We start from the raw sequence: 15,676 nt of genomic DNA, 5'->3' as shown, positions 1-15,676 counted from the left end.
TGGACTGTGTGTCCAAAGTGGACAATATCTTGACAGTGGCCTTGACTATTGGACCTGGGGTATTACAAATGGTATCAGAGCAACTCTGCGTGTCCTCTTGATCGATGGTGGGGCAAACCTCAGCGAGGACGCTGAGTCCCGTAAGGGGGGGTGTATGTGATACTCCTAGGCAAATCCCACATCGACAAAGCACGGGAGAGATGCTGGGTCTGTGTGTGCTCTGTCTTTGGATCCCACATTGGTTAGTGGTGGGAGAATTGAATTGGTTAAATAGTCTGTGAGCTCCTTAACTGTTAAGACGCGTTTTGGGTTGCAAAGCCCAATAGCAAAACCATGTGGCGACATGGGGGCGTAAAAAAGGGATCCTATCAACTTGTTCAACTTGTTCCGACCTAGGATAATAAGCTCATGGGCTTAGTCTTACTTCACCGTCGAGAAACAAAAGAAGACTTCCATCTCCAAGTTTCACTCAGGCGTAGCTCGCTTCTTTTTGGGTGTGAAGCGGTGTCAAACCAAAATACTCAACAAGCATTAGCTCTCTTTGAAAAGGAGGTGATCCACTGATGAAGGATTCCTCGAAAAGTTAAGGATTAGTAATCCTTTTTAGAAATCGAATGGATTCGATCTTATACATACGCGAGGAAGGTAATCAAAAAAGAAAGAAGATGAGTTCTTCTTTACTTTTATCACTTAGGAGCCGTGCGAGATGAAAGTCTCATGTACGGTTTTGAATGAGAGAAAGAAGTGAGGAATCCTCTTTTCGACTCTGACTCTCCCACTCCAGTCGTTGCTTTTCTTTCTGTTACTTCGAAAGTAGCTGCTTCAGCTTCAGCCACTCGAATTTTCGATATTCCTTTTTATTTCTCATCAAACGAATGGCATCTTCTTCTGTTAAGACGCGTTTTGGGTTGCAAAGCCCAATAGCAAAACCATGATGGACTGTGTGTCCAAAGTGGACAATATCTTGACAGTGGACCGGGCTATTGGACCTGGGGTGTTACATGGCCACCACCAATCAAGCAAGAGATGCCCTTAACATAATTGATGACACTTCCCAAGAGGGTTTGATCTGCAGAATTGAAAAGAAAAGAAACACACATCATGTAGCTACCCAAATTAGATTCCATAGTTTTCAGTCCATCTAGGTCTATTATTTGCTAATTGCTATAATACCTCAAGAAGCCCTGATTTATGAGGAGAAAGTAAACAGGGACCGATGAAACTATATAATAGAGTTGAATGAGTATAGATCACTAGCACAAATGAGCACAACAACTTAGCATATACTAGCTAAACAAGACAAATATTAAAAATCAAATCATGAAAGTAAAAAATGATGCAGCGACTAATCGAGGATTGGAATTACATCAGTTGCACGGATTACAGAGGATAACATTACATGTAAACAGGGTTGAACAGTTAAGTTAAATGTTGCTCACACGTCCAAACAAGTCAAATTTGCTCACTCAATTACACAGACACAATATTAATTGAGAAACAAGGTATTCATCTCCAGACACCTCACCGCAATGCAGTTCGATATGATCAATTTCTGCAAACAGAGAGGAACATACTGATGAAAAATTTAATTGTAATAGAGTTCAAGGCCCATGCCGTCATGGATTTCATAGTCTTTGAGAGTGATATGGTCTTTGTAAATGGTGTACCATTTTTGGACACTGATTTTATCAGGTCGTGTCCCTGTCTGACAGCCACTAGCTTCTTCAGATCGCCGATGGTGTCGTCTTCATTGCACTTCACACGGACCTTCTTCCCTAGTCGATCATTCAACACCACCTCAATCATCTCGCTCTTCTAACTGCAATCACGCCACACAGACGCCATAATCCCATCAACCAACAAACAGTAAATAAGTGGAACTTGCCATTTTATTTCTTGTCAACCACGGAATTCTGGAAGCTTCATCTCACTAATTTTCTCAGCTATCTGCAAATTCTGCACATGGATGGATTTGGTTGGTTACGAAAAGGTAATAACTAAATATTATAATAAATACAAAAGACTATTTTATTCCTTTCATTATTTCATTATTTATAAATATAAACCGAGTAAAAATTTTTAGGCTTATATTAATCAAGAATTTCCCTAAAACGAGGGAAATTGAAATTTTTAGACATATTTTAATCTCTATATATATAAATCATTTATTTTAAAACTTAAATAAATATATTATAATAATAATCAACTTTTTAAAAATATCTCTCTTAAAATTACTCATACAGAGATTTTCTCTTTTTTTCTCTTCTTCTTCAACTTTCAAATAAGGAAAGAATCCCAATAACATAAAAAAATATATTATTAATGAAAGAAGACACGCGATTAAACAATAAACCCATGAAAAAACCATTATAAAATATTCAATTGGACAAATGGAAGGAAGAAACAAAAATTTAATTTTATTGTGATTTCATGTTGTTAGATTGTTTAATGCTATTATTTCATATTGTTTCTATTATTTAAAGTTGTTATAATATTGTTTAATGTTGTAGTGATGGTTATAAAATACCAAAATATAGACCAAAAAAATTTCAGACGATGAGCAAGTTGGTGTTAACGCCAATGTCAACCCTTAGCGTTAATGCGAACCATTGGTGTTTCCGCTAAAGGTTGGCATTAACGTCAACCCTTGGTGTTAACGTCAATCCCTTGGGTCTCAATGAATTTATTTATTTTTTTCTGTTTTCTTTCGTTACACTCAATTCTTTTATTTTTTTATGTTTGTGTATTCTAATCTGATGCTCGTGTGTATATTATTTTCTGTCTTGATTGAGAGTTATATAAAAAATTACAAAATTATCATTATCATTTTTCTTTTATTTTTTATTGTATTAATTTAAATATAGGCCAAATTTAAAAAAATTTAGAAAGGGTGGGCGTTCAGACTTTTCAAACAAAAAAAATAAATTTGAAGCCAACCCTTTTTAAAATGGAAAAGGGTTGGCGCCAAGGTCCAACCCTTTTCCATATCCCCAACCCTTTTTATTTACGGTACGCGAACCCTCGGCGCCAATTTCCATATAAAAAGGGTTGGCGTCCCAACCCTTTTTATTTACAATATGCAGTGGCGTTTTTTTTAGTAATTTTTTTTTTAATGATGTCAACCTTTATTTTTAATTATTAGTAATTTTTTTTCTAATTAAACATCAGTCTTTCATTTCTTTCGGTGAAAGAGAACAGAGAAATAATTTTATAAGTTTTTATGTAATTTTCTGTTAAGATAAAAAAAATAATACATATATAAGCACTAAATTAAAATACACAAGTATAAAAAATAAAAGAATTGAATATAATAAAAAAAATAAATAAAATAAATAAATACAATGGGCCCAAGAGTTGATATTAACGCCAATCTTTGGCATTAACACTAACCTATTTTTCGTCTAAATTTTTTTTTTGTCTGTATTTTGGTATTTTATACCCATCACTATAATATTAAACAATATTATAACAACTTTAAATAATAGAAACAATATGAAATAATGACATTAAACAATCTAACAACATAAAACCACAATAAAATTAAATTTTCGTCTCGCCAACCCTTGTGTTCAAGTTGAATGTTTTATAATAGTTTTCTCACGAGTTTTATTGTTCAATCATGTGTCTTCTTCCATTAATAATTTACTTTTTTCATGCTGTTGGGATTCTTTCCTAACTTGAAAGCTAAAAAAAAAGAGAGAAAAAGTTACAGAAAAAAAAAAAGAATCTCTGCGTGGTTTATTTCAAGAAGAGTATTTTGGAAAAATATATTATTATTATAGTATAATTATTTAAGTATTAAAATGAGTGACATAAATATATATATATATATATATTTTATACCGTTATTAGTTTATTTGCAAATGGTTTTACTTGCGTACGAAGTAACTGAAACATCCATCTCCTTATGATAAAACATAAAACGAATTATCAAATACGAGGCACAAACTTTTTTTTTATAATAATTAATTAATTAAAAATTTTCACAAACGTAAAACGAGATGCAAACATTGATGACCATGGAAATGCAATTCTAGTCAAAATTCGGATAAAGTAAAAATCCAACATCAAGAGCAAAACTGGTCCCAGCAAGAAATGAGAAATATAAATATGATGGATTATGGGGAAATCCCACAAATCAGTAGAAGAAACAAAACTTAAAAATAATAAACAATTACAGTTGAGAAAAACTAATAGACATTAATAACCATAACACACCCTACGGTTCAATCCCCATCTGGAAACAAAATTACACTGTACACGCTTTTGTTGCATCAGCCCTTACCAGCCAAAAATGAGGTTGACCGTAGGATCCAACTTTCAGGAACAGTCAACCAAACAAGAACCCACCCACTATCACTCCAGAACAGCTACCTCTTTATCAACCCTCCAGTAGTTTGCATCGTTGAACTCTTTCATACCAGCTCCCCCTTCCTCAGAATTTTCCTTTTCTGGCACCTTTGGGAGTATGTTCCTCTTTAAGGGCCCTGCTTCTCCAACTATTCCCTCCTTAAGAGCCTGTTCCATTGCCTTCTCAGTACCTTCTAATTCCACACCCACAAATTCAACATCCTCTTCGAACAATGAGGGCACTGCTGCAGATCTCTGACTCCCATCACTGCTTGTGGATCCATCACTAGATTCCATGGATGTAACAGAACCATTTGGGACAATGGAATCCGCACTTGACGGTGAAGTAGAGTCCGAAGCTGCAACCCTGGTATGACTCGCAATGTTAACATCAGGATTGACATTATCAATAAAAGGATTCAGACTTGACCCACCAACTTGCCCATTTGATGATTCTCTCCATCCCTCCCAATCTGGTAAAGGCCTATCTGCAAAGAAGTCTTGATTATCTGGTGTGTCAAACCTGAAGAATCCCAAATCATTTGAAGCATTTGCCTTCTCATTTAGTGGATCCAAATTTCCAGTATTTGTCCAATCACTCCCAGAAAATGGATTCATATAGTTTGTACTGGAAGTAGATGTGCCATTGACAAAATCTTTACTTTCAGTCAACTCATCATCTTCTCCAACCACCACTTCATCATCACTACTACTGTTACCACCATTAGCAGTTCTATTCAAGTTTATCTCGTCCATCATCTCTGAAGGTGACGTACTTACAGGTGTGTTATCAATTCTGTCATCTTGGAAGGCAAACCAGTTGGAATTTGTAAACAGACTGCACAAACAAATGTTAATTAATACCTCACATTATCGTTAAATGATCAAGAGAAGCAAACAATTCATTGACATCTGGCAGAGCCATTTGAACTTTTTGTAGAATAAGCCAAAGAAATGAGATGTATGACTAACTCCTAGCAGCCTGCAACATTGATTTTTCTTATAGGATTTCGTTGAAAAGAATTTAAGGCCCTCAACAAAATCATGACAGTTTCTTATTTCAAGAAAGAAAAATAAGTAAACAAGCAACTAGATTTTGCTTTTACTTCAGATTCTCAAGAACTTGCTGCAAATTTTATAACTGTATCACTTCATTTAAAATACAAGACAGCAGCAATGTGAAAATTGGGTAAGGGCAAAGCAGGGACAATGAAATAGAATTATAACATTCGGAGGAATGGGATTCCATCTATATTCTTTAAAAACTAGAAAGCATCATGAAGGACTTTCCAAACACCCTGAAATTTTATAACTGTATCACTTCATTTTTTGTTTTGACTAATGGGCATTAATTTCCAAACACCCTGACAAACAAAAGGATATGTATTTTAATTTTGATTTTTGTGCCACAGGACAAGTGATTTCCAGTTGTTGCATGTTCTCTCTAGGAAACAAAGCATATGATTAACTCAATTACACAAATAATGGAACTACAGACATTTGGGTCAAAATTACACCTGTTAAGCTAATTGTCGAATTACAGTGAGTATTTCATTCTTATTATTGAAAGGGTGGGAGGGCTACATCAGAATATTTTAAACTTCCACCATCAAATCACAAAAGCGAAAGCTCAAGAAAAAGTATTATTGTTGCAAATAAAAAAATATTATCCACACGAAAAATAGTGCAGCCAATCATATAAACCCACTATTCATCTTGAGATGAAAACTTGTACACAAATCAACCACTAATTAATACTATCAATAAAAGCTTGGAAAATTACCTCCCTTGGTCATCACCAAGCCTCAGGGATGATATCACAACTTCAGCAGAGTCATCATCAAAGTAGACATCCTGGTATTGGAAAACAATTTAAGATCAAATCCAATTCAGTAGACAGTTCAAAAAAATACTTCAGTTACAACTTTATCTTCAATTTTGTATTATTACCTCAAGCTTACCCATCCTAATCTTAGAACCAACTGCTGTGAGAAAAAAAAAAATCAAAACAATTACCTCATCATCCCGATCAAGAGCTCCATGGTCCTGCAACATGGATGACAAAAATTACAAGTCAGCAACTAAAACTAGAAAAGAAATGAAAGAGCATAATTGTGAACCATGATGTACCTCTTCAGCATCCTTATTCCCATATATTTTATATCTGAAAGCCTGAGTTAAGTTATTTGCAAGAGAGGCAACATCATAATCCCTGTCATGAAGGTCATCATCATCACTATCCTTTGTCCTATCTTGCAAAGCTGTTGGACGCCTGCACATATCAAGAAAACATATGCTTCCCAATTAAACTGTTACAACCATTATGAATTAAACAAAAGGATAGAATCATCTTCAATAATATCAAATAAAACAAACCAGGAAATGACTCTTCCGGTGCTTTGAACGTAGATAAAAAGGTCAATAGTAACAGAACTGGTAACGACACCATTACCACCCGTCCGAATTTCAAAACACAAATCAAATTAGATGATATTGTCCACTTATACTTCACCAAATACTAATTTACTTATTTTATATGCTACTCATGCCCGTACTTCAGGTACATAACATGCATAAAAAAATTCCCCACATACTGATCAAATTAGATTTCCCACTAATACAAATGCATAGAAGAGATGAGGCAAGAGCATACCCACAAGCCCATTGGCAGACATTTTCAACAGCATTACGCTCCTGCAGGACATTAATTTGCCATCCGCTCCACTCATTATTTTCCTAGAGAATAAATCAAGCAACATTAGGAAAGATTTTGACAAAATTAATCAAAAAAATACAATTGATAATATTATCAAAGACAAAGAAAATAAAACAATTAAAAAAGTATCCATCTTTATGGGATAAATGTGTAACATGAAACCTTCCTCTTGTTAGACACGAAAACATAATGATGCTCCTACTTTTGTTTTCTTCAACAAAACACTCAACGCTGATATTAGATTGACAAATGCCATCACTGTAACAAGATGAATTATATAAAAGCACAAGCTTGAGAAGCAGTGGATCATCCACTTATGCATAATCATCCAGCAAATGTGCCTCATCAGTTATCATCAGAACAATGGCCTTAGCATTTATTCTAATAAGTATACATGACCAATCAGAAACTAGTTGTAATTTAATCAACTACCAAACAATTTACTGGATCCTGTTCTTAAACTCACAACCTTAGAACACCCAATAGTGTAATCAGACTATTACCAACCTGAAGATGTGTATGAACGTGGCTGTTGCTGCTAGCTAATTGAACAAGCTTATTACAAATACGTGTAACGTGTCCAAGGTTTCCTGCCCGTGGTGCCCGTTTCCCAGAAGCAGGTAAAGTTGGCTGCATTATTCAAGAACAATTCCACATTATCAGTTTTTTCTTTCAATCAACAGGAAAATATAGAGAATTATCCATTATATGCTACTTGAGAATGATAATCCAAAAGAAATAATTTTTAATTTCCCTTGCGCAAGAAGAAAGAGATAAAAAGGCTAACTTTTGATGATTTTTCTCCTCTGTTCTTCTCAAACATTTAGTAAAAACAAACAAAAGTTTAATTCATATATTTGCATGCTATGGCTGTGTGCATCATTGATAATTGATAACCTATAGTTAGTGTATCTATCTACCTTACTGGCCTTGCCAGAAAGAACAGGATCTTTATCAGTTTGGAGAATCTTCCCAATCATGTCACACTCTTGAAGAAGATGATCCACCATGGTGTCACTCTTGCTCTCCAGACAAGAATATATTATACTCTCCACATGGTGATGCAATGCATTATTGTATGGATACCTGCAACATAACAAATAACATAATTATATTTGCCTAGTCAAACATACAGAACTAATCAACATCTCTCCCAGGTAAAGATTCATCTAAAGGTAACATCCACCACAATTTAAGCCTTCAAAACCACAAAATGAAGTAAATACTTACTCAAAGAAAAGATCAAGAACTCTTTGAATGGTTCCAGAGCTGACCAATTCCTTCTCTGCAGCTTCATTCCCAGTTTTCAATAGCACAGCAATGAACTCCACAATCTGAAATTAATGATAAAGCACTTCACAAAGTAAATGATTGGATTACCAGACAAAACATTTGCTTTCGGGATTCAACTAGAGGTAAGAACCTTCTGCCTCACAAGCACTTTCGTTAGTCTATATTGTAAATTGACTGAGTGCTTAGGAATTATAGCATCCAACTATAATAGTCTATCTCAATTTCCATAAGAAAAGATATGGGGTTCTGCATGTATTTTACATTATGTATAAAACCAACCTTTAGGCGATGCTTCCCTAGAGGCGGCCTCAATTCTCCATATGTTGTCGGCAAAATCTTCTCATCAGATGCAACTTTAAGAAGCATAAGCAAGTCATCTGCAAACCAATGTGCAATAGTCACTATCATGGCTATCAGAGGAATTACAGTCATTTTTGAAATACAAAAAAAGCATAAATTCTGCTTCATTTCAGCTGTTACTAAAACAATCCAAAATTCAGATGGTTAATCTTAAACACAAAATAGAATCTTGCAAATTTGTCCAATGATCTTATAGTAAGATTAAATGACAGTCCAAAACAAATTTTTGCAAGGAGAATTCATAACAAAATCACGCACAATTTACCCATTTGAAAACCTTCATGCCCATGTCAACTTTGCTAAGGGTAATAAATGGAATTCAAATTTGATGCCATGCTGTTTAATAACCCCAATATACCCAAAATTTGAAGACAATAAGCAAGGGAGAAAAAAATAAAGAGCAGTACTCACGAAGTTTTGGAAGCATTGCACCAATGGTCTCTGGATTTACAGGGATTGGAGATTCATACATATGTTGGCTTCGAAAAGAATGCATTAGAGGAGACGAAATTGATGATCTTTTTGGATCTAACAAGGAGATACACACAGAAAGGGAGTGGACAAGGCCAGACTTTGAATGCGAATCTTCCAGTGCATGACCAAATATCCTCGCAACAAAACTGCATAAGAACAAAGATACAAAAATCACTTACATAATTACAAAACAGATGATGAGAGTAAACTGAATGAAACACCAGAAAACACTGCTATATTAAATGTGAAATTTAAATGCCCAAATACCTTGGGCTAGCAAGTCTTGTGGCCAAGGCTGATGAAGCATTTCGAGTTATCACACACAGTGTTTCCGCAGCATTAGCATGAACTTCAGGAGGACACTGACACACACAAAAAGGATTTGTTAGTCAGTCCACAAATAAATGCAATGTTAACAGTGACTTTTTCCAAATAATATCTCAAAACCATACTGTTCATTTTAATTTTTTATTCATAGTATCTACAGTAAACTCCATATTCTTGCCATTCTCCTGACCTTATTCTACAAGAAAGGTTTGAAGCCCTTCCATATGGACTATCCAAAAGAGGTAATTAAATAGCTTTTCACACATAAAAGTGGCAACATGAATAAGATCATTACAGGAAAAGAGTGAAATTATACTCACAGATGGACTTAATTTATCCACAATCATTTCAAGCAAATTACTGTCAGCCAGCCATTGCATCACATCCATAAAATTAGGATATACATTATCATCAGCACCCACAAGCCGAACCAAAACCTGCAAAAAGAGATCACTGCAGATTAGAATTTAAATGCAGATATACACAAGAAATAATTCATTGTTTTGTGTCAGTTATATATGTGTGTGTGTGTGTGTGTGTGTGTGGGGGGGGGGGGGTGTGGTGTGGTGTGGTGTATAAACCAACATCAAAAACAAAAATAAGTCTTAGCAGCCCACCTCCATGATAGAGGTGATGCCTATTAAATCAACCAAATGGCGGAAAACATCTGGATGGACCTGCAAGAAAGTCAAACAGACATCAATTTAAAAAAATTGATAGAATGCATCATTCAGGAGAACAAAATATCAGCCAAACTTAACAGAGAACATATGAAAAGAATACTTTGGCATGCAAAATATAAATGGGACTTGAAACTTCTTATGGCCACTCATAACCTCAATACTAAACTCAGAGAATAGACCTTACTTAAATATAGGTCAAGCTTGTTCATGTATTAAATTGCTGGAAGAAGCATAATCTTCTAGAGCTTTGACCCCTTGTGCATCTAAATTCAGTAACCAACCTAAAGATGGCACATGTCTACAGTTTTTAAACTTCTCTACTTAGGGGGGAACTTCAAAAAGACATAATTTATACAAGCAAACAAACAGCAAAGGCATGACCATCAGTGCCAAGCAAAGTATACCCATGTACCTGATTATAAAGCATGTTAGCACCACATCAAGATGATGTAGAAAGAACAGTAGCCTTAGCATGGCAGAAGAGTGTGACCAGAGAACGACTGTGGATTGTTCATGGGAACTTAAATTTGGAAAAAGGTGAAAGAATAGCAGATATCATAGCAATAAACCAGCAACAAAATCTCCAACAAACATCATGACAATAAACCATGCAATAGGTAATATAATAAAAAGAACATGTAACAGTACCTTTACCAAAAAGGTGAGTGGATAGAATACTTACTTGAACGTAGTTCATAAGTGAGACTGTCTTCCGCAACATAAGGCACACAACAACCTAAAATGTCACATCAGATAGCATTTATCAAGTGTGTGTGTGTGTGTGTATATATATATTAAAAATAAAATAAAGCCAAAGTTAGATGAATACCTCCATGAAACATAACAAATTTAAATCATGGCATCATACCTTGCTGAAATACCCAGCTAGTAAAGCACTATGAGGACGGTTTGGTTCCAAGAATGAAAAAAGCAAGTCCATTAGCTGCAATACAAAGAAAAGCAGACGAACTAGAGCAGTAAAGCAATGATTTCACATCTACAACCTAGGGAATACATGTCCCACAAAAAATTAAGCGTCAGTACCTGATCTTCCTCCACCAGTGTCTTGAGAATCACATCAATTTCGCAGGTGAAAATCTCACATGCAATGAAAGGAAACCTAAACAAATGAGGTATATCATACATCAAAAACAAGAAGAAAACTTGCCCTTGAAAGAGTTACAACAAAAGAAATAACATAAAGGAACTGAGTTTCTATGAAGAGTAACACACTTGAATGCCCGTTTGCTTTCAGAATCCTCGGGGGCTTCTTCAACTATATAGCACAATAACTGCTCCACTTGTGCTCTGTCTCGTAAACTGCACAAAGTAATAGACCACATTCATCGTTAACATAAAATTTGATATTGTATTCTCTAATTTCTAACAATTACAAGGAAGCTGTTACAATTGTTTGAAAACCAAGTTAAATGAGTAAATGAGAGAAGAATTACAAATTAATGAGACGGCTGTTTAAGGCTTTGCATTCTTGGATTATTTCTTCCTCATCCAGCAGCTCTTCCAACGTGAAATTTTCCTTGTCTAACACTGACTCCACCTATGACAGGGAAAAGGTCAATAGAAATGAATCATAAAGGAAGCAAACATTAACGTAATTCAATAAACTACAACTTTTACCCACATACCAACATGGTCAAATACTTATAGAACAGTGAAAGTATCAGTCAACATTCTTTAATTATATCTTTACATATAAGCCATGAAAAGCATAAGAGCCAAGTATTTCACTACTTTCTTCCTCCAAGGTCTTAGCAAATAATGGAGCATAAAATGTCAGTTCAAAATGCAAATCATGATGGCAACCTCCACAAACTATCCTCAAGCACCTTCATCAATAAGCTACCACCTGCTCTTCGATCACTCCAAAGAAAATTACCCTAAACACTATCGACATGCTAAAAACAAGCACTAATTTTCGAACAGCAGAAAACAAACATAAACTAATTGCCAATTATGACACAACTTACACTACAACCACTGCATGTACATATACCAAACTAAACCACACTTCGATCTAATTGAGGCAAAATTTTCAAAAACCGCACACAGCAAGGAGCAAATTAGCAAAGAAACAGCTAAGCGACAAGAAAAAAAATGGAAAACTAAATTAGGCGTAGAACGAGTTACCGGAGAGGAGGCGGAGAGAGCTGTGAGCTTCCAAAACATAATGAAGAAAGAAAGGTAGAGAAGAGATTTCAAGGAGGTGAGCAGATCTGTGTGGTGGAAAAATAGTAGCAGCAAATCTAGGTATTTTGAAATGAAGAAATGAGAGGGCTAGATTCAAGGATGAGTAATAGTATGATGGAGCTCGAAAAAGTTGAGCGCCGTGAAGATCGAGATACAGTCCAAAAAATTCGCAGTAGCTGCGAGCGAGCTTAGGTCAATTGTTGCGCTGTCGCTGATGGAGAGGCGGAAAAGTACAAATATGGTACTCCGGTTTCCACAATACCAAAACAATTTGATATGTGAATGGATGTGGCCATGCATGCATGTATGTGTATGTAGATTGATGCATCACATTTACAAATTTAACATGCAAAACAGATAAGATTTAACATAAATTTTTCAGATGTAAAAGCAACAACAACCTTTTTTTTTTTTTTTTTTAATTTAGACTTTCTTATTATTCTTTCAATTTATTTAGATTTGTTTGTTGATATAAATACTTTTTAAATATAATTTTTTATGATATGCTCAACCTAGAGCTAAGTTTGGAACCATAAGCACTGGGTATTGCCTTTGTTGAATATATGAAGTATTTATAAAATGTTAGTTTTGGTGGTTGTGGGAGAGTTTGTGTTGACGGGGAAGAAGAAGATGAGTAAATTGGAGACTTGCAATAAGAGAAGAGGAAATAAGAAAAGAAAAATGATGAAGCCGGTAAGGACGACAAAGTGAAGAAAAATAAGATAATGTTAAAAAGAAATTTAATATAATGATATTAATTAAATTAATTTTTAATGCTAAACATAGAAAGTTACCTTAATAGCTTTTGTTGTTAAAGATGATACTTTTTGTATTTTTAACTATAATTGGACATCATTTGAAAGTAATGTAAAAAATTAGGTTTTGTTTAAAGAGGTCGTGGATTGTGAATTTGTGGCCATCACTGTACTATCGTGTAGCTACCCATTCTTATATTAGTCAAAATTTTTGGCAAATAAATTGTAACCAGTAGTCAACTTATCAGGCACGTGTGATACAACCATTGACATTTCAATCTTAGTGAATGTCATGTGATTTTAACATAAATAAATAAATTAGTCATATTAGGGTCGGTCTGTATATTTCACCAATTACCATGACCATTATCATGTGGACGCAGCATCCACCTGTGGTAAAAAAGCTCATTAACTCTTTCACTGATCCTGCTATTGATAATTGAAATTTGATTTAATAAAATTTTTTATCTAAACTCAAAGGTGCGTCATTATTTGTATATAAAAGTATATATATTATTTATATATATAATATTATTTTTTAAAATATTTTTATTAAAAAAGACAATAGCGTTTTTACCATTGATTTATTAGTTTGTTGATATTAAATCATATTGCCCTTTCCTCTCATTATCATTAAATGAAAACCTCTATTTCTTTTCTATCAGCCACAGTAAGTATCAAAGCAATCGTCATTTCACAAGATCATGCTGATCTTGTCAAACCTGCGTCTTCCCCCTCCACCACTCCACTTAGAGAAACCAGAGTTGCTAGCCATAACCCCCCCAACCCCAATCCTAACAAATAGCCATCCACAAATAATTACTAACTCACATTTTTTACAAATTCTAATATTTATCATATTCAAAACTACCATGAAATCAAATAATCACTGAAAATCAATTCATCACCTCCAACACTAGACACTCTCAAATCTCATCTCTATCACAATAATAATTGAATCAACTCTAAATTTAATCACAATTATAATAACTTTTTTTATTACTTCTTATTCTTAAATCTTTTCATTCTTTTATCGTTAATTCCATTCTCGATCCAAAATTCTTATTTTATTTTGTTCTTCGTCCTTTTTTTAAATTTAATTAGAGTTGAATTTGAGTTTAATCAAATTTGAACTTAACTTATTTGAATTTAATTTAATTTAAGAGAGTTAAGTTCAAGTTTAAAGTTAAACTTGATAAGTTTTCATAAAGTTAAGTTAGAATTCAATTCAAGTTCAATCAATATTATATCAAAATTAAATTTATTTATTAAATTTAAACTTATTTATGTTTTTTAATAAAAGAAAATATGAAAAAGAGTTGAAATGTAACAAGAAATGAAATAAGAAAAACTGCTTATTACCCTCACCTATTTAAACAAAAAGAAAAATTATGTATTTATAGTGAGTAGAGAAAATAATTTACGTGTACTTTGAAACTTTAAATTTATAATAGAAATTTGCAAAAGCTCTACATTAAAAATGTTTATATTCAACTACCCAATCGATCATAATAGTAATATGTTGTCATAAATAATATTACTATACGTAAGATTGTAGTGACAATAATAACTTTGCTTCATTTGACTTCATATCATAATGTCAATTTCAACTTAAGTTTTCCTCTTCCTTTGTTAGTTGAATAGTCATGTTAGGTCTAAGGTCTCATATTTTAATAAATTTTTAATTGCCAGAAAAAAGAAAACCAGTCGAAATGAAATAAGAGGAGAAACAATTGATTAAGCAAAACGAGTGTAGCCTCATGTTCCAAAGATAAATGAATGGCATGGCATCTAAAGATAAACGAATTATGAGAAGAAACGAGACATCATAGTCCGCGCGCGGACAACATTATTGAGAATTGGCAGGCAGCAAATATGGTAAAGAAAGAAGAGGACACGCATATAAGTTAAAGAGTGAATTCAAAGGTTGGGGTCAGGCATATCCAAATCCAGTGAATGATATGACGATGGTGGCACTGATTGGCATGTTGATGTATGTTGGGGAACAAAATAAGACGCCCAGTTTTGCGATTAATGCCATGCCTAAATTAATTAATTATATCATCCAAAGATATTGGCAGCATCTTAATCATTAATTATATCATTTAAATCTTAAAATAAATTAAATAATAAAATTATTTTGCATACGATATAATTCCATGATGAATTATTACATTAGTATGTGTAATTTTTTTGTTTTTTGGTTTATTTTAATTCTTATTTTCATTAGGCCAAAAGATTTATTCCCCCGTCCAAAATTTGGTAAAATTTGAAATTTTTGCCAATTAACTTTTAAAAGCCATTAAAATGGAAAGTAGAATTTATAATGTTTTTAGGTGTTTGGTTAAAACTTTTTGGGTCTGTTGTTGTGCAATTTTTGTCGATGAAACTAGACAGACCAAAAGTCGATCGAACGAACAGCTAGATTTCGACAAGACTTGATAAATTCCGACATTAAAGTGATATTCTTAATAGGTGAAATTAGGAGTCACCTTTTGTTGGTGGAATAT

At 33.8% G+C, this 15,676-nt stretch overlaps 1 protein-coding gene and 1 pseudogene across 4 annotated transcripts; both read right to left on the bottom strand.

The window, feature by feature from the left end:
• Positions 1-1,321: 1,321 nt before the first annotated feature.
• Positions 1,322-2,000, bottom strand: LOC123205162 (annotated as a pseudogene).
• A 2,080-nt stretch (positions 2,001-4,080) lies between these two features.
• On the bottom strand, positions 4,081-12,813 carry LOC123201770 (serine/threonine-protein phosphatase 6 regulatory subunit 3-like). Of its 4 annotated transcripts, XM_044617327.1 has the most exons (20): positions 12,352-12,813; positions 11,658-11,761; positions 11,437-11,523; positions 11,248-11,323; positions 11,072-11,146; positions 10,886-10,939; positions 10,138-10,197; positions 9,841-9,957; positions 9,461-9,555; positions 9,131-9,339; positions 8,639-8,736; positions 8,297-8,400; positions 7,987-8,152; positions 7,574-7,696; positions 7,004-7,086; positions 6,727-6,783; positions 6,481-6,622; positions 6,367-6,396; positions 6,134-6,204; positions 4,081-5,188 (listed from the first exon to the last, which is right to left on the bottom strand). In XM_044617327.1, exons 1-20 carry the CDS (start codon positions 12,388-12,390, stop codon positions 4,357-4,359), a joined length of 2,622 nt encoding a protein of 873 aa, XP_044473262.1. In that variant the 5' UTR covers positions 12,391-12,813; the 3' UTR covers positions 4,081-4,356. The 4 variants fall into 4 exon arrangements, with proteins under 4 accessions (XP_044473262.1, XP_044473269.1, XP_044473274.1 ...); XM_044617334.1 differs by lacking the exon at positions 6,727-6,783 and having other exon boundaries at positions 12,352-12,808; XM_044617339.1 differs by lacking the exons at positions 11,248-11,323; positions 11,437-11,523; positions 11,658-11,761; positions 12,352-12,813 and adding an exon at positions 10,616-10,703.
• Between the last annotated feature and the right edge of the window lie 2,863 nt (positions 12,814-15,676).

This window comes from Mangifera indica, chromosome 2, assembly GCF_011075055.1.
Source record: "Mangifera indica cultivar Alphonso chromosome 2, CATAS_Mindica_2.1, whole genome shotgun sequence".
Lineage (NCBI taxonomy): Eukaryota > Viridiplantae > Streptophyta > Magnoliopsida > Sapindales > Anacardiaceae > Mangifera > Mangifera indica.
The sequence above is the reverse complement of the archived record's forward strand: the minus strand, read 5'-3'. Positions and strand labels throughout refer to the sequence as shown.